General features: G+C 37.0%; 1 protein-coding gene across 2 annotated transcripts in view; it reads left to right on the top strand.

The window, feature by feature from the left end:
* LOC140233692 (glutaminyl-peptide cyclotransferase-like) overlaps positions 1 to 18,218 on the top strand; it is a 37,824-nt gene extending 19,606 nt beyond the window's left edge. Inside the window, exons 1-7 of one of the 2 annotated variants that reach the window (XM_072313795.1) lie at positions 5,496 to 5,936; positions 7,604 to 7,750; positions 10,487 to 10,771; positions 12,751 to 12,906; positions 13,732 to 13,831; positions 15,184 to 15,297; positions 16,622 to 18,218. In XM_072313795.1, the coding sequence (XP_072169896.1) occupies positions 5,598 to 5,936; positions 7,604 to 7,750; positions 10,487 to 10,771; positions 12,751 to 12,906; positions 13,732 to 13,831; positions 15,184 to 15,297; positions 16,622 to 16,773 (1,293 nt within the window). In that variant the 5' untranslated portion in view covers positions 5,496 to 5,597 and the 3' untranslated portion in view covers positions 16,774 to 18,218. Of the gene's footprint in view, positions 1 to 5,495; positions 5,937 to 7,603; positions 7,751 to 10,486; positions 10,772 to 12,750; positions 12,907 to 13,731; positions 13,832 to 15,183; positions 15,298 to 16,621 lie in introns of those variants that run through there. The other variant, XM_072313803.1, reaches the window with a different exon arrangement.
* The last annotated feature ends 1,798 nt before the right edge of the window (positions 18,219 to 20,016 follow it).

The following is a 20,016-nucleotide window of genomic DNA, read 5'->3' as shown; positions in this document are numbered from 1 at the left end:
TCGAGGGTGCTGAATCCGAAACTGGATGATGCAACTCTTGCATCCATGAAGTGTTTGAGATATTCAAGATGGCCGCCAAAATGGCCGCCAATTAAAAACGGGAATTCCCACATATTTCCTTCTAAATGGTGAGATATGGAAAACAATTGGTGGTTTTGCCCTATTTCGAGGGTGCTGAATCCGAATCTGGATGATGCAACTCTTGCATCCATGAAGTTTTTGAGATATTCAAGATGGCCGCCAAAATGGCCGCCAAATAAAACCGGAATTTCCCACGTATTTCCTTCTTAATGGTGAGATATGGAAAACATATCATATTGTGATAGTGATGTAGAGAAGTGTACTGAAATTACCCAATATTACCTGTCTTAATCCATGAGCAGTTTTAATCTCTTCATCCATGAACACTCAAATTGGTTATTTGGTTTATATTGATGGTCTTGATGACATTGTTGAAGACACGAGGGGGACATTTTTATAGTTATGCTTCAATTTTTTTTTCAATTATGATGTAACATTATATATGTGTATATGTATAATATGTATACGTATAATGATATATTACAAACACACACGAGGGGACGGTCATATCACAGGTAACGCGAAAAAAATTGAGTAAAAAAACAAACGACAACATGGAAGGTAATAATTTAAGTATAAGAAAATGTTAAGGAGTTTCCGTTCATACAGGACATTTTAGATGTCCCAAAACCTTCAAAGACCGTCAGCACCCTCGTAATAGGGTAAGACCATCAATTTATTTTAAAACTTTTACCATTAAGAAAAAATATATTAACATTGGAATTCTGCCACTTACTTTGGATGTCATCTTGGTCGTCTAAAAACCCTAAAGAATGGATGAATTTCAACAACCAAGTTTCGAGGGTGCTGAATAGGGTCTAAAATTTTCCAATTTTTGACAGTTATATTGGCGGTCATCTTGGACATCTCAAAAACCCTTAAAAAGAATACGAAAGTTGCATCAACCAGGTTCGGACTCAGCACCCTCGAAATAGAGTAAAACCGCCAATTGTTTTCAATTTTACACCATTTAGAAGGTAACAGAGGGCTTACAGGGAAAATTTCGTTTTTAACGGCCATTTAGGGGCCATTCTGGCGGTCATCTTTATTATCTCAAAACCCTCAAGGAAGCAAGAGCTGTATCCTGGAGCTTCAAATTCAGCAAACTCAAAATAGTGTAAAACCACCAACTGTTTTATATTTTACACCATTTAGAAGGAAATAGGGGGTCTACATATGAATTTCCGTTTTTGGCAGTCATTTTTGGCAGTCATTTTTATCATCTCAAAACCCTTAAGGATGCAAGAGTTGTATCCTGAGCTTCGGATTCAGCACACTCAAAATAAGATAAAAACCACCAATGGCTTTCAATATATGGGAACTTCCGTTTTGGGTGGCCATTCTGGCGGCCATATTGAATATCTCAAAATCTTCAACAATGCAGGAGTTGCATCATCCAGATTCTCATTCAGCACCCTCGAAATAGGGCAAAACCATCAATTGTTTTCAATTTCTCACCATTTAGAAGGAAATACGAGGGAATTTTCGGTTTTGGCGGCCATTTTGGCGGCCATATTGAATATCTCAAAATCCTCAAGGAAGCAAGAGTTGCATCATCCAGATTCGGATTCAGCACCCTCGAAATAGGGTAAAACCATCAATTGTTTTCCATATCTCACCATTTAGAAGGAAATACGTGGGAAATTCCGGTTTTGATTGGCGGCCATTTTGGCGGCCATCTTGAATATCCCGAAAACTTCATGGATGCAAGAGTTGCATCATCCAGATTCGGATTCAGCACCCTCGAAATAGGGCAAAACCATCAATTGTTTTCCATATCTCACCATTTAGAAGGAAATACGTGGGAATTCCCGTTTTTAATTGGCGGCCATTTTGGCGGCCATCTTGAATATCTCAAAAACTTCATGGATGCAAGAGTTGCATCATCCAGTTTCGGATTCAGCACCCTCGAAATAGGGTAAAACCATCCGATTGTTTTCAATTTCTCACCATTTAGAAGGAAATACATGGGAATTTCCGGTTTTAATTGGCGCAGCCATTTTGGAGGCCATCTTGAATATCTCAAAAACTTCATGGATGCATGAGTTGCATCATCCATATTCGGATTCAGCACCTTCCAAATAGGATAGAATTATCAATTGTTTTCAATTTCACACCATTTAGAAGGAAATACGTGGGAATTTTCGATTTTGGCGGCCATTTTGGCGGCCATCTTGAATATCTCAAAACCCTCAAGGATGCAAGAGTTGCATCATCCAGATTCGGATTCAGCATCCCCGAAATAGGATAAAACCATAAAAAAACATTGGGTGGACGGTAAAACAAGGTTCAGCCTCTGGCACCCAGACTATAACATTTATGATATTGCTTCAGGATACCTTACGGTTTAATATAGCAGTCATAAAGAGTGCAATAGCTTAAAATATATATCAATGACAAGTATTTTTCCTAAGTTCAAAGTTCAAAGTTCAAAGTTTATTTCATTTTTCGACATAACATGATAGTTTCACTTCTTTTGATAACAGAGAACAAGGTAAATAGAACATAGTGAAATAAATAGACTGTACAATAATTGAGGACCTATAGTAATCATACATTGTATAGTAAAAAAGCAACAGAAGTGATCGAAGTGAAGTACATGTATACCGAATAAGAATATGTTATACGAGGAATAATGCTGAGGCTTCATTCTGACTGTTATTTTCGTACCCTGTTATATTCATAATCCTGCTTCCAGAGTTTTACCCTAGAACCCGAGTATCCGTGATATATTTATATCTGGTGTCAGATCGGTCTCCTGATTAACGTTTCTGGCGCCTCAGGCGTTGCTTAGCAACGGATGTCCCTCAACATCTACGGTGACACCTTCGGATATCTACGGACGAAAACAAACAACACACCTGAAAATGTGTGAGATATACTGATCCAAGATGCTTGTGTGTCGTAACGTAGACATGACATTTCCGTGCTTATGGATACAGAGACAGAGAGAAAGGCTTTCGTGAAGTTATATCAGGCCTGCATGCAGGGCAAATAAAGACTATTACTTACAAACTAAGGACTACGGATGGCTCCTTAATAATTATATTCATCTTTTCCTCGCCTGTACGTTATTACTTCATGTTGCTGGTCTTGTATAGTCAGTATAATAGTGGTAGATTCACAATAAAATAGTTTGTATTCAGTACCATCTCAAATTCACTCTAAAAAGCAGACATGAAGTCGGAGTTGATTTGCTAATAGAAGGCGATATAATAGCATAATTTAAAGCGGTTCAACTTTGACCCCACATTCAAGTCTTATTCCCGAACTCATTAAATTGAGTATTGTTGTGTGAGTAAATTATAGAATAATATTGCACGGGCAAATCCATCGAAACGGTGTTAGATATAAAATCGAGATTTTACATCTACGGTATTCTGATTTATAAAAGACACTCGGCATAGATATTGTTTTGTTTTGTTTTGTCTTGTTTTAGTGTTCCCAGTTCAAGATATGTGCCACTTTGCCTCGTTGTAGGCCTGTACTTGCTTAGACTACGACTACTCCTTACTTTGGCACAAGCACATGTGGCTGATTGGTTTCCTCTATATAGGTCCAGCGTTCTAGGATACATTCGAATTTGCAGTGTCAAGTGTCGCTCAGTGGATAAAAACAGTTCCCTGCATTATTATGCTGCGGCGGTTGTGGACCCTGAGCAAGACACTTATCCTTGTCTATAGTCATTCTATTCGGAAGACAGGTGTATATAGGTCCCAGCATAAAATATTTCCTTTTATAGCTTCATTCTCGAAAACAAAGTCAAATTCAAATGATTTATAAACCTGCTCTAGTGACGTCCATATTCAAGTTGTTAGTTACGTGCTGATCTGTTCAATTTCGCAGCTTTTCACATACAAAGTGAACCTTTTTTTACCTCATACTGTATCTCCTTTATGTTCCTAGTTTGTTTGTATCAAGAAACCCGAAGTGGAATGAGACGCTCTTACCTCTTCCGTACTTGGTGGATCCGAACCGGTTGGCGGATCCGAACCGGTTAAAAACCGAATAACTGCATCACCTAAAATTCCATCACGCCCTACTGTTGGAAAACTGCTAAGATGAAAAATATGTTTGAATTTGCGAGTTTAGGCAACTTGATTCCTAACGATTATCGTTAGAATACAGTAGCCTACTGTGTTAATCTCCTTTCTCTCCACACAGCCCACTGATCTCAGATTAAGGCACGTTTCCAGGCACATAAGATTGTCCTATAGGGCTCACACCTGTAAATAAAGTGGAATGTCCCAGACCCCTTTACAAATTCGTACCAAAGATACCAAAATAAATGAAGAAAAAAAAATTAATTAAAAATCAGTTTCAGTTTCAGTAAGTGTTATTTCTCCACTTGTACATAACAGAAAATAAGTATAACAATAATGAACATTATATTATTCACAAGTCATGAAAATATAAACAAAATTTCGCATTACAAATATATAATCATGTGAAATAATACGTAAATATCATTACAGGGTCCCGTTGCAGAAAACTTTTTTAGCAACCTTAAAAAATTCAGGTTGGGATTTGCCCAACCTGATTTTTTTAAGGTTGCTAACCTAAGAATGTAAAATCCGTTGCATAAAAACTCTGGTTGGAAGCTTCCAACCGGAATTTTGTGATTTCAACCGGAAAAAAAAATCCGGTTGGAGATTTATGCAACGGGCCCCAGATCTTTAAGTGTACAGGTGGAGGAGACCGTTATCAATGAGCAAAACGCTTGACTTGGACAAAAAGTTACGGCCTCTGAACATAATATGCCTTGTAAAAATTTTTATCTAACTAAATAAAATAAAATCAATAATGCAGTTTGGCATAAAACTGAATACTGAGTAGCTGCAGATATTGAGTATGAATTCCTCTACAAATTGCATTTTGGTTTGAAGATGAAAGCTTTTCTCATAGAATTTGAAGGGACTATAATTATTTCATTGGGTTCATGTACGGAAAATAGGTGATTTTTTTTTTTGAGTGAAAAGAACTCGTAGTCTGGCTTTGCGGACCTTTGGACAGAGTTTGAGCTGAAGAACCCGCCTTAGAAATTTGATGGATGACAGGGTATAGCTCACTTATCCAGGTTAGTGAAGATGAAACACCTCATTTCTCCCAGCTATTTTACAGAATTTTTTGAATTTTGAATTTTAACACACGTCTCTATGAAGAATTATTTTATCTGCGTGAGCCCTATAGATTGTGCGTTTTTTGGCAATAGGGGGCAGCAGCATGAGTCAGAGTGCAGAGTGTTGTCGGATCGTATCGTTCCTTGTGTCTAGCTTGGGTAGCGTAGCTTTGGTAGTGGGTGGTGTGTGTTCGTGGTGGTTCGTGTACGTGCTGCGGTTGCGAGCATACTCTAATACGCCTGTACAATGTACAGCTAGCTGTACGACGTGTCTATTTATCACACAACGTAAATCCTGTTTGAGCGTGAATCATCTGTCGCTGAATAGCAACGGCAGTATGAAATCTAGGATATGACGTATTAGAGGACCTTCTGAGAGCAGATCTGGCACGAATGTATGGCTAGCAGAAATGGAAAGAGGAAGATAGCGAAGTCGAAGGCGGGAAGGGGCCCAAAAATGAGACAGATGGATATGTTTGAGGACGGTACTATGTCGGATAGCGCCAGCCTAATGACAGAGCAGCCGACGGCACCCAAGCGCTCCTCTCGCCCGAGTCTTCGGCTTATCTTTGGACTCGGTGTCGGTGCTTGTATCGTGCTGCTTGTAATCACGGGGATAGTGCTTGTGTCGATAAGTAATCAAGCGTCGAGTGATTCCTCGACAAATGAACAGGACGCTCCTGCTGAAGTGTGGAAGAAGGACCCTGCTTATGGCCTTTCAACGGATGAAGTGTTTGTATGTTAACCTTTGAGTTTTGACAATCGTCGTTTGATCGACCTCTATTTATGTTTACGTTGCACTAACAAACAGTTACTTTTTATGGTTCCTGCTTCTTTTGCACACAGGACTAGCAGTTAAGTTCGCTTCAAGTTTTAGCTAAAAGTTAGGGCAACAGCTTTTTGATGTGATATTTACCTCCACCAATAAGGGAGGAGGAGGTATGTTTTCGTTTATACCGTTGGTTTGTTTGTTTGTATGCAAAATAACTCAAAAAGTTCAGCACGGATTTGGATGAAACTTGCAGGAAAGATTTAAAATGACACAAGTAACAGATGGTTAAATTTTGGTAGTGATCAGGAAATTTTTATGGATTTTATAAAGGATTTTCGATTTTTTTTGGCATGTAGGGTCAATGAACTTGGGAGTTCAAGCTGCGCATTTTTTAGTTTTTCATACGCGCACTGAAGTGCATGCTCTAGTTCCTGCTAGGGCGAGGCACGACGTGCAGCTGAGGGTTTATGACGTAACAAAGGTTCTTTTATATTGGGATATCGGGCTATTTTTCAGCATGCATACGTATGGGTGAAATCACTGATCTCAAGATCATTGGTGGAAAGTAGCTGTTTGGCGGAGGTCTATGCTCTCAGAGTGCTTTTCTTCTTGTTTTTTTTTTGGGGGGGGGCACGGAAGGGGCCAAGGGTTGGCATGCAGTATCAGTGACCAAACTCAGCAGTAAAGAAATAACATTTTCTCTTTTTTTTTTTTTTCTCCTAAATATTAATGCTAGTGCTCACTTCTCCCACTATAGCACTCAGTTTGGAATTTGAAGTTCTGCTTTAACATGGTGTGGATGATCCATCCAGGGCTTAGTTGTTGGAGGTCATGCATTGATATGGACCTGCTTTAATGGAAGTCAAAATAACGGCCTTTGATATTTCACACTGTAGGTCCTAGCGAAATGGCATTCTCAAATATGTCATCTTCTCTGTGGATCATGGTATCATTCAGATGTACTTCTGGCAATAAATATTGAAGCTGGAAAAGCACTCGAAAAGTGCAGACCTCCGCCAAGCAGGTGATTTTCACCCATACACATGTGCTGAAATTGCCCACTTTCCTAATATAGAAGCCTTTTGTTTATATCATCAGCTTCCAGCTATATGTCTTGGTTTAATTGTAAAATGCATTCACAACTTTTTGACTTATTTTGCAAACCGATAAATCAACGCTAATGAAAACATAACCTAGCCTGCCTTGGCAGAGGTAATGATTATGACAAAATTGCCAGATGTGCACTAAAATGTAGAATAGTAAATGTATTTACTTTTGTCTGCCCTGATCCTCGTGTAGTCTCATTTCATTTCATTTTCATTTTGTGTAACGTGTACAGTACAGTGTATCCTAATTTGTAATGTTCATTCTGGTTTTTGTTTCATGTTTGTGATGTTAATGATATGTATCCTATATTCTTTACCTGGTCGAATAAATAATATTAATAATAATGATAATAAAATAACCAAATGCCACTATCATTTTAACACAACTTGATCTATTTTTTACTTTTTGTTGTTAAGAAAATGACTTGTTACCTGAGGCGCTGAGGTGTATGTTTTGTTAACCAATTACAAATGACTTCCCTAAAATAGTTCTCTTCTCTTCTGTTTGTACTGTGCTTTCTGCAGCTGAGGCATCGTGCCACCAGCCTAACCTCCCAAGCCTTGAGGGATGTTGCCAATGCGGTCAACGTCCAGAGCCTCAAGGACCAAGAACTGGCCCCTCTCCTCATACCCAGGGTGCCAGACACTACAGGCAGTCAGCAAGCTCGAGATGTAAGTCCACGATGAGGATGTGATGATGATGATGATAATAATGATGGCGGAAATCATAGAGATTAGGATTACGGGTATCATGATGGTGAAGATGACGACCCATAGTGGCTGGTTAGGTGATGGTAATGTTTAGTGGCAGTCTGTTTACTTGATAAGAGAAAAGTGCATGATGGTAAGTGCACTTTCTGCACGAAGAAACCTATACTTCAGTAATTCACCAAGTTCACACATCAATTGACATTATCAAAATCAGCCAGAGAGGAATCAAGAAGTGCTTGTATGACCTCTTCACGTGTGGCTCGATTAATTTTTGTCTTCCTGAAATTCATTGTATGGGAATAGCACTTCACTTTGGCATGCAAATTACTCAACTTTATTTCTCAAAGCTCCTTGCCATTGTGAATAATGAAGGAAGAGGGCAGTGTGGTTTATTTTAAATGTTGATAAAGGTTGAAAGGGTTGAGATGCAGTTTTGAGAAAGGGAAAGAATAGTTCTGAAATGCGAGTTAGGGATAGAAACAACAAATGTAAAATGATAATCAATGTAGTCAATGTTGAGTAAATTGTTTAATATACAAAATGTGAACAATAATTTAATGATAAAATTGTTTCTAGAATAAGCCATCTACAGTTATGGTTAATTTGGAAAAATTGTGATATCCCCCTATTTTTAGGCTTTATTGCAAACTTTTCATAGGGTGGGATGTTTTGTGATACAACTGACCTATATATATGCATCAAATGTGATAACTCAAACATTTTTTTTAAAAATCACTACTCCCAATGGTAGACAGTACCGTTATAGGGAGTGAGTGTCAGAATGATTTTGTTTATAATAATTCTGCGTATATTGTGTTTTTCTTCGAGTAATATAGGTAATTTTTTTAGATGATTAATATGTTGAAGGCATCCTCTCACTTTATTATCAGAGTGTTGTATTCAGCCAACTATGCAGACTAATTTTAGCCCAGCAGTGATCATTTTCGTCAATCACTGTGACTCATCATCAGAAGGGCCAACAATGGCATCTATGGGATAATAGGACTCACTTTGTATCCAAAATTAAAATTTTGCTCTGTTTGTTGAAACATAGTTCCTCTACAGGAAAATAACTTGCCAACAAGTTCATTCAGACGCTTCAGCATGCATACCAGTTGGTGCTTTGTATTCATCACAATGTACAAACTTGCAGATTTCATTTCTTTGTTGTCCGAGTGTCAATAATATCTAATTGAGTACCAGAGGAGAATGAATAGAATAGGTTGTGACCTCAAGGCATTCATTGTGGGCTTGAGTCCAAAGTACATAGCAGATCTAGCATAGTGTATCTAAATTTCACAATGAATGTTGTCATGTTCTATGTCAACACTGCTCTGGTGCTATCTCAACACTGGAACCAGCAATAATCCAAAACTTGAAGTTCATTTGATGTGAGTTGGTCGACCTGAAAAAGATGACATAATTCTGGTAGCTAGGGTTGGACCCAGTATTGAAAATCATCTGCTGAGCTAAGCTCCACTTTTCACATAGGCAATTATGCTTTTTGGTTGTAGACTAACACCAGACCCTGGGATGATTACATTATCCCCACTCACATCACGTATGTACAGAACCTGCAGTAGTCACTATAGAAATGTGTATGAACAGCACAAGACATGACCACACACCGGTAATTCTGTGCCAGGAAGCAAACTTGGAAGCAAACTTAAGATTGTTGTATTGGGGATATGTTTGTGACATTCAAGCCCTTCTTCCCCATCATGTGTCAAACATACCATTTATGACTATATCAAGCTTTGAATTTGACAGGAACCAATTGCCCATTACCAGAGTACATTGCTAAGTAGAAAAAAATTATGTGAAACGTAAAGTGAAAATTGTATGTGTCAGTGGAGATGAATAACACACAGATATTTTTTCATTCATTAATTTATTCATTCATTCATTTTCCAACTTGCTATTCATGTTGTTGCTCTTGTATATTAATGTATTTATCTTTAAAAACATAAGCTATTTATTAAACCTTCAATAATAGTAATAGTAGTAGTAGTAATAATAATAATAATGATAATAATGGCTTCAAACAAAAACGTTCATAGCTCTGAAGAGGAGAGATAACTCTCGAGACATGCAGTGCATGCATACAATATAATGATAACAGTGAACAAATATTAACAAGTACTAGTGAGATAAGTACAAAAGAAAAACTACATTCTACAATTCTTACTGATCAATGTATCATTGTAAATTGTATACAAACTCAATGCGGCACAGTACGCTGTGGCAAGTTTGTGTTCAGTCCATTTTGTTGCTCTGTGCAGTTTGCTCTTACACACTCTAGACCACATTGCAAGGTGATCCACCATGATATGCTTGCTGACTCAGTTCAATCTGGCATGGTTCAGCTGAGGTGTGTTCAGTCCTAACTCATGGTACACTGTCGTTTGCTCTACCATGCCTTTGAAAAATAGGACTGAATGCACCATTGGTTTTAGTTCTCTTGTAGGAATGTCACCAGTGTGTAGATCATAATTTGTTTTAATGTTTATACCCACTGCAGAACTAAAAAGTTTCAGAAGGAAAAAAGATTAAATGATCATGTGTGAGTCATGCTATTAAACTGTCTAACAATAGGAGAGGATAGAACCTTGTAAATTCACCCCCACCCCTTCCAGTTGAGTCATGTCAAGCATAGATTTGATTAGTAACACATTACTCTACCCCTACCCTTTGCAGCACATTGTTGGTAAGCTAGCGAATCTTGGTGGCTGGGATGTGGAGCTGAATACCTTCAGAGACAAGACACCGTATGGCCAGAAGTCCTTCACCAACATCATTGCCACGGCCAACCCAAATGTGAAGCGGCGCCTTGTCCTGGCATGCCACTATGACAGCAAGTACTACCCCGAGAGCGAAGGCACTTTCATCGGAGCCACAGACTCCGCCCTACCTTGTGCCCAGATTCTCTATTTGGCTAGGATGCTCAACAACTCACTGAAGCAGGCAAATGTCACCAACCCTGTGAGTGGTGAAAAAAAAAAGATGTGGATCAAAGTTGCATTTTTTTTCCAGATTTGGGTACTGGTTATAGGCATTTTATAGTGCAGTTCTCACAATGATATGTCAAATATCTGTGGCCTTGCAAATCGATGTTAAAAAAACAGTATTGTGCAACAGAAAACGTGCCAGAATATGTGTGCAAGAGACAACAACAGCAATATCATAGATAGTTTGAGATTTGAAAAAATTATTTACGTAGAGATTTTAAACAGATCTATTTAATTTATAGCTTTTGAAAGCTTCATTTGAGATGTACAAATTGTTTTGACAAAGAAAATTGGAATGGCAAGTCAATTTCAAATCAACTGTGAAGCAGGTTAGGTACTTACGTCATAATTTTGCAAACATATCATGTGCAGAGCATTTTTCAGCCAGCAGTGTTTTTCTATTGTGGTTTTGGATGGATGTGGATGGGGCCAATACACATGTACATACAACAAAGGCTGTTGAAAACATCTTGAATTTCAATTGTTGCAGCTGCTAGTTTTTGCAGTAGAGAAATAGCATTGACCAAATCAATAGGCGTTTTCACATCAGCTCGATAAAAATCCAAGCTCGAAATATTTTCCGCGATTGCGAATTAGAGGGCTATTTCATTTCATATTCACATCAGCCCGAAGAGCTGGTAGCCTGAATAGTTAGAAATTTTAAAATAGCTAATTCGACAGCTGAGTATGTGCAAACAGCATCAGTAATGTGTGTGCCCTCTCAAAAATTCCTCATGATTTGTGTGCAGTGTGTCTCGATCGATCGGGTCACACACGCTAGGCATGATGGGATTCATCGCGCTAATTTCTCGAGTCGTTTTCACATTATCAAATAGCACGCTACTATCCCGCTATTTCAGAAATTTCCGGAGTTGGAGTCGAGAAATTTTCTCGATCAGAGCGATACAATTAGCGCGCTAATTTGTGTTCACATTATCAAATAGCGCGCTATTTCGCTATCGGGAAAATTTCCCAAGTCAGAAAATAGCGCGCTATTTCGAAACATCGGGCTGATGTGAAAACGCCTAACGGGGAAAAGACCTGTTCATTCCAACAACAACAAAAAAATGTATGAATATAATTTACCAATTAAATAGTTGGTTTTGTATGTGTTCTTCAAAAAATGACAGCTGTTCTAACTGTGGTATATAAGCATTAGCATATACACTATGGCAGAAATTTCCTTGTGTGCACTATCGTTACATGGGCAGGGAGCCAAGTGTGATGTATGATGAAAAAGTGCCTGATGTAGTACACACATACAACTTAAAGGGGAAAGCTGGACCACTTAAAGTTTGTCTGAAAAGAAATAGCAACATTTTTACAAGCAGAACAGTGAAGATTTGATCAAAATTACATTAAAATTTGGGAAAATATGAAATTGTGAGGATTTGCTAATTTATACAAACAATGCAAATAGTGAGTTGATAATGTCATTGCCACACATCTTGCCATATATTTTGTACATAATCTCTTTGTAATATCCTTCCTTCTTTTTTTTTTTAACTGAATAATGCCCAAGTCTCAAATCCTAATATACAATGTATTTGCCTGATCATTATTTTGAAGTTATTTAAGACAGGAATAATATTATGTTTTACACTTTTATAGCAGGAAACTTTATTTTCATCATCTTTGTTTTTTATACAGTCAAGACAAATTGTTAAGTGATGACATATTCAGCTCACTCATTTGCATGTTCATATCAGCTGTTCAAGAACTGTTTTGCCAAAACCAGAGAATCTCGTAAATCTCTTAACTTCCTTACTTTTAATTCAATTTCAATCAAATATTCACATCTGTGCTTGTAAAATCTTACTCTTTCTTTCGAGAGTGACTGTTAAATGGTCCAGAATTCCCCCTTAAAGGACCAAACCTTTTTCAGAACTGATATGAAAGACTTTTCTTAATTATCTAATTGCTTATGTCTTCTGCTTTATTTTTTGCTCACAGCCCGTCACACTTCAGCTCATCTTCTTTGACGGTGAAGAAGCCTTCGTCAGATGGACCTCTAAAGATTCAATCTACGGGGCACGACACCTGGCAAAGAAGATGTCCCTCACAGCCCATCCGCCCGGAGCTCAGAATACAAATCTGCTCCATGGAATGGTAACAGACAAAACCTCAGTGCAGCTACCATTTGCAAGATGGCATACTATCATTTACTTTCCAAAAAGGAACAGTGCAGTCATCATAAAAGATGATTTGCTTTTTCAGTCATTGACCTCCTTGTGTACTTCCTGTGTCATGTTTTATATTTTGGTGTTGCTGAAACATAAAGATAGGTATCAAACCAACTCAGTAGTACTTCTTAGAGGAAGGGGATCTTTAAAGTTGGTCATATAGGGACAATGCCCCCCAAGGGACCTATGACTTGAGCCCAAATGACCAGAGATTGGCATATTGTTTTAAACCTTCCCCAGCACAAGAATTGTTAAAGCCAATTTTTGTGTGACATGCAAATAGATTATCAGTAATGAATACTATCATTATATAGGTCTATCTTGTATGTTATGTGTGCATGTATATCTCTGCATGTGTCCTAGGTAGGATATCATACTCAAATTTTGCTGAAATTTATTCTGTATTGAAACAAACTGTGTAGGTATTGTTTACTGAACTTAGTGGTCTTGGGGTGGATGCTATTTTTCATATTACTCTCTACTGGAGGTTTGTCCAATTCATATGCTTTCTTGTCAGTTTGAGTGATGACAGTGAAATGGACAAGCAGCCATATCATTATTTGTAATCTAATCAAGTGTACATTTCTTGTGTTAGTTTCTGTTGAAAATGTACCAAAATTATGGGAGTTAGAAATCATAATGTATCTGTCATCTGTATTGATATGTGTAGTTCAAATATACATTACTTGCTTTACAATCTTACTGTGCCTTATATATTCATATGTGTTTGTTTCTCTATCACTTTTCTCAGGATATGTTTATTTTGCTGGATTTATTGGGGGCCAGAAATCCAAGCATCCCCAACTTTTTCAGCTCAACCAGTACCTGGTACAATCGCATGGCCAACATAGGTAAGCTCCATGACAAAAAATAGTTATCAAATGTTAACTGTCAAGCTCCTTTTAGAGTAGGGACTTATGGTGTCATACCACGGAGGTTCAAGAGATGCAATCACAACAGTCTTATTTCCTTTGATCCTTGTTCGATGCCGCCACTCAGAAATATTGTATGTGCCAAACTGGATCTGTCTCACAGATAGGATTCATGTTGCACTGTGTAATGACCAGCCACATAAAGGAAAATATATCTTAATGATGGTAATTACTGTTTGCCATGCCTACTTATAAAAGATGAGCGGTACATAATGGTAAAGACATAAGGATGGGCAAATAGAAATTGCGCAAAGATTAATGAGTAAAAATTAGAAAAATACTTGACTGGTCGAGTCTTGACAATAATCTAACATATATTAATTTATAAAGAACTATGCTTGAAGAGTATACCTTATCAAATTTGTTTAAAGAAATTAATGAGAAAAGTGATAACTTGGGCTTTCCAGGAGGGTACAGTTTCAAACACATTCAAACAGCTCTGATTTCCACTTTTGCACTTATTTCTGGACTTGACTGACTACTGTATATGCCATATATTTCGCGAGTCTAAATTTTCGTGAATCGGGACTGCCGGACAATTTCGCGAGTGGTTAAATTCGCAATCGTGGAGTCCTGTACCGAACGGAGAAATGTGTACGCGTACGTCACATTCATATTGGCATCAGTCAATATTTTCGGGTTTTCAATTACGCGAATAGCAGCTGACACGCGAAATTCTCACAAATTAAAAACCTCACGAAATTTTCGGCGTATACAGTATCTTTAGTATGTTTTATCATTCACTGAAATTTCATTTCATTTAATGAAATTAACACGCAAAATATTGTTTTTTTAAATCAAAATATGCATTCATGGCTTGCTCAACTGTCTGCTACAGCTGATGTAGTTAGATGGCTGAATGGCTGGCTGCACATTTTCCATTTTGGCTGCTGGAGTAGTGGAAGTCACATGACAAAATATTGTAGCTTCATCGAATAAAAAAAAAACCACAAAATTTGGTGTAGATCTATCATTTGCTTCGTATATCGAATATATGCACAGTTTATATCTTATACGTTTAATGAGGATGAATTTTGCTTCAATGGCATGAAACATAGTCAACCATTTTCCTCCTATAATGAAATGTCTGAACACTTGAGTGTAAGAATATTTTGTTTACCTGAAAACAAAATGGCATGTAGCCTTCGGACTGCCTTTCACAATTTCACTTGTATAGCATTATATCATCAGAAAATATTGGCAAATGAAATAATTCTTATTTTTTTCTTGTGATATGATAGCTTTGTCTTCTTTTCATTTCTTCTTTCCAGAACAACGGCTGAAGAGAGCCAAGTTGACTTCTCGTTATAACCAAAACTATTTTAACGGTCATCAGAGATTTAGTGGAGGCATACAAGATGATCACATTCCGTTCCTAGCAAGAGGTTTGTATCACTCGTCGTATTTGATTTTTTTTTTCCCCCCAAGATACTCAAATGCTCCATCAACATACACATACACACACACACACGCCCATTTGCAAATCTAGAAAATGTAATACAGCAAATCCAAATGCTGAAACTAATTGATTTTGTTTTTGTGTGAAACTTTCTGCTAGTACAGTATTATTTCTAGTTAATACTAAACATTACCAACACTGTTTTACATACTGCAGTAAGTTAGATCATGCCATCAAAAATGTTAGTGTGTGAACATCCTCTGAAAAAGAAGCTTTTCTTTTGTCATCTGATGAATCAATTTAGTGACATACAATGTGTTTGTGGGTGTATTAAAGCATATTGATTGTAAAATTTGATTGTAGTGAACAGTAATTTCTTTCTCATGTTGAAGAAAATATTGGATTATCCTTGAAGCTTTGCTGAAAACAAGGTCATTCTGTCTCCCTAATTTAGAAAGTATATGCCAAAGATACATTAAAAACACACTCAAATCTTTTTGGCATCAGAGCCTGTTGGGGGAAATTCAATATTTGACCAACTTTTTGACAGGTGGCAGGTTCTGGTGTTGATATGTGAAGAGTATATGACATAGCATGTCTCTGCACCTGGATATTGTATTCTTAGTGGTCACTGTCCTGGCAGTTGACCACAAAAGATACATTCCCACATACAAGATTTTCAATTCAATGTTTTGAAGAAGTTGATTTCCATGTCTATGCTGAGCAGTGTTAGTATGTCTGTTTTGTTTTGTTTTTGTTTTTGTTTTTGTTTTTGTTTTTGTTTTATTTTATTTTGTTTTTGTTTTTGTTTTTGTTTTTGTTTTTGTGTTTGTTTGTTTTTTTTTTTTTGGGGGGGGGTGTTAAGTTTGTTAAGCAAGCAGTGTCAAATACACTGAAACAACCAAATGTTCACACATCTGTTCTTGGCAAGCATCAGTTCAGACAGACCTTGTGACTAAGAACTATTCAAATGAATGTTCTAGCTGCACAATTCCTGTATCCCAATGTGGGAAATCGCAAATAGAAGCTCTTTGCTACTTTGTAGGCAGTTGATCAACTTCCTGTGCTCTCTTCCTGTAATGTTCTATCTAGTCCCCAGTATAGAATCTGAAAGACTCAACCATCAAGCCAAATATAGATGTTTAATATACCTGCAGAGCACATATGGATTCATTTCTTTGCCTAGCATCCAGCACTTATCACCTCACTTTTATTTATTTGTTTGTTTGTTTGTTTGTTTTCTCGTTATGCATGAGTTTGCTGTGATGATACCTGACATGCTTGGCCACTTTGTCTGCCTTTGACCACAGGGGTGCGAATTCTGCACCTGATTCCGAGCCCGTTTCCGTCCGTCTGGCACACCATGCGGGATAACGCAGCTGCCTTGGATGACGCCACCATCCAGAACCTCAGCAAGATCCTCCACGTGTTCGTAGCAGAGTATCTAAACCTGCCGGTGTAGAGCAAAGCTCCCAAAAAACAAAAGTTCTGTTCCAGCATCTCCACAGAGCTCATAGTTCATTTGCAGTAACACCAGTTGACATACAGAAGGTTAAAGGTTATACCCCTCATTTCTGTGGAGGGGGTTGTATAGAAGAAGACAGGCTTGTTTGAATCTGAATACTAAGATTTATCCCTTTAAGTATCCAGAGTATTCGATTCATACTTACAATGCAACGTGTATGTCAAAAATTACATTTTCCTCCTCAATGGCAGATGGTTTGAAAGCTCATCGAAAAGAGCTAGTGGTTAGCATTCTCCTGTACCGAGACTGCTTCTTGTTGTAACCCTGTATTTTGTTGCGGAATATTTTGTACTAAAACATTTTATCATAACCAGCAGATATAGCCCATCTTGTATAATAAAGACAACAAGTTTTGTTTTATTTACCTGATTATTTATACTCAGATCTTACACAGTAGCCAGAAGATGCCTTCATGATTAAAAAAAAAAAAAGCACATTTCATAAGAATAGTTTAGACTCATTTTATCACTTTATGCGAAAAAGAAAAGGAGATAGGGTAGTCTAAATTTGATATTGGGCAGGTCATTTCTAAAGCTACATGTGGATGGTATATAAGGGAGAGTAGAAAGGTCTTGTTAAAAAGGTCAGCTACCTTTACCAATGAGTGTTTTTGTGTTTCTAAGTTGTGTTTTTGCTAAATCTACTTAATTGGCTGTGCAAAAGTGATATGTCAGAGTAAAAGTCTGTAGGATTTTTATCAATTTCGCTGTTTATTATTTCTTTGCTCACAAAAAAAGAGAGATTCATTTTTTTGCTAAATTTACTTAATGGGCTGTGCAAAAGTGATATGTCAGAGTAAAAGTCTGTAGGATATTTATCAATTTTGCTGTTTATTATTTCTTTGCACAAAAAAAGAGAGATTCATTGCAATCTGATAAATCAAAGAGGCAAGTTATACAGTGCAATTTTAAGTGTAAATAGGTATCTTTATATTGCTTTTTTTTTTCCTTTGTGGTTGCAATGTGCGGGAAATTTGTGTTAAATCTGTTCCTGTAGGGATGAGTGGCAAAAACACTATGTAGGTAACACGACAGCATGCACAGGTCTGTGAAATTGACAATATATTTTCTTTTGGAGTCTATATTCGTCATTTTGGCATTGGTTTGGCAATATTTTAGTTAACACGTCGGACAAGTAAAATCTCAGAATCATGTAAATCTCATAATGGCAGAGTTGTAAAGCTGGGGTAGAGTATGGTAAAATCCTCATTAATGATAGATGCATATTGTGTATATGAGATAGAAGTTAGCAAGGAGGTTCGATACTTATGTGGTGTAACGTTCATTACAGGGAGCTCAGCCTTCAAGGGCCTGCCTATACACTCTAGGCACTTAAAAGGGGATGGCTAGTAACTGATCAGTGGGAATCAGTGGGAATGCTGGAGGATGATTGTTCCAATCCTTGTGGAATTCATTTAAGAGTACATTATATATCTATTGTTGAGTGAAAATTATTTGCTTCAGAATGGTCTCATATTCAAGTAATGTGCAGTTTAATGGTTCCAGGTTAGCGTGCCTGGTCAGTGACGGGGCATTAAACTGCACATTACTTGAATATGAGACCGTTCTGAAGCAAACAATTTTCACACAACAGTAGATATATAATGTACTCTTAAATGAATCCCACAAGGATTTGAACAATCATCCCCCAACATTCCCACTGATTCCCACTGATCGGTTACTAGCCATCCCCTTTGAATTAATGTTCATGTACTTCAAATCTAGACACTTCAAATCAATTCCATTTCAGGTATTTCTGTTGTAATTTTCTCAAACAGAATGTTGAAATTTGCTTAATGGTACATTACAGCACAAGTGTGATAATTGAGAATGTTTATACTGGTTCTCATCCTGTGAGCTGAAGTTGTTTTCTTTGCCTTTACTTATCTTGGTGATGGTATGATTGAAAATAATGTGGGACATCTGATCATGAAATGTTGAAACTGGAGAGAAGATGGAAGTTTATTACCAGTTTATCAGAATTTTAAGAATTAAATAACAACATTTATTAAGCACAGAGGTATATTAATGTCACATTAATATTTTCATTCCTATAATGCCAACAAATATGGGCATTTGATACAATGTCTTTCATAGATATACTTGAGTGTTTTGCTAATGAGTTCACATAATGAAAACTGCAAGAAACAGCAGTGTGCCCCTACTGTAGACTATTGGAGTGATGTAAAATCCTTCCCGTTCTATGATGAATCATAAATAGGTGTTTTTTCCATTCACGCTATCCTTATACCAACCTGATTTCTCACGTATTGTGTATAACAAAAGTGGGGAACGTACGGCTGTACCATATGACTGAGACAATCTGAGCTTTTGTGAATTATTTTTCATCAATAAAACAATATCAGATTCCTCTAGTTTTTGAATGACTTCATACCTATTGTACAGTGATAACTTTTTCTTGTCTGATGGTGAATTAGGTGAATTTATAATTCTGATTTTGACAATTACTACATTTGAATGCATGTCTATATATATATATAAATATATATATAATATATATTCATAATATATATATGTATGTTTATATAATTATATTACTGTATATGCTGTTATTTTTGCAAATTTATCGACACGCGAAAATGCCTCCATGTGCTGTGTTAATAGAGCATTAACGTAAAGGTTGGCGTTGATTCGCGAAAATGTCTATGACCTCATCTTCGCGAAAATATCTGTTAGGAAATATTATTATTATTATTATTTTATTTGGCAGAAAACATACAATTCACAATCAATTACAAAACTCAAAATAATCAATCAATACAATAACACAAAAATACCTAAACATTGGATGCACCTGAAGGGCTGCCAGGCATTGGGCAAAGTTAACTAAATAACTGTAGTCCGCGGACCGCCCTAACCTATATCCCCTCCAGGCGCATCCAGTGTTACAGATTTATGTGCCACTGATTATCATAATAAAATATTCATAACTATACCGTTTAAAATCACTTGCATAAAAATACAAACTATGTAAAAATCCTTATATATTTTCCGACAATATCAAATCAATATAACAGCGTATACAGTATATTTATTATTGATTGTTGATTGGAGTACAGTGTATATATATATATATATATATATATATATATATATATATATATATATATATATATATATATATCGTATCCGGGCAATTATCCCCAGAGGGCAATTACCC

This window comes from Diadema setosum, chromosome 1, assembly GCF_964275005.1.
Source record: "Diadema setosum chromosome 1, eeDiaSeto1, whole genome shotgun sequence".
Lineage (NCBI taxonomy): Eukaryota > Metazoa > Echinodermata > Echinoidea > Diadematoida > Diadematidae > Diadema > Diadema setosum.
Note: the sequence above shows the minus strand (reverse complement) of the source record. Positions and strands in the feature narration are given on the sequence as shown.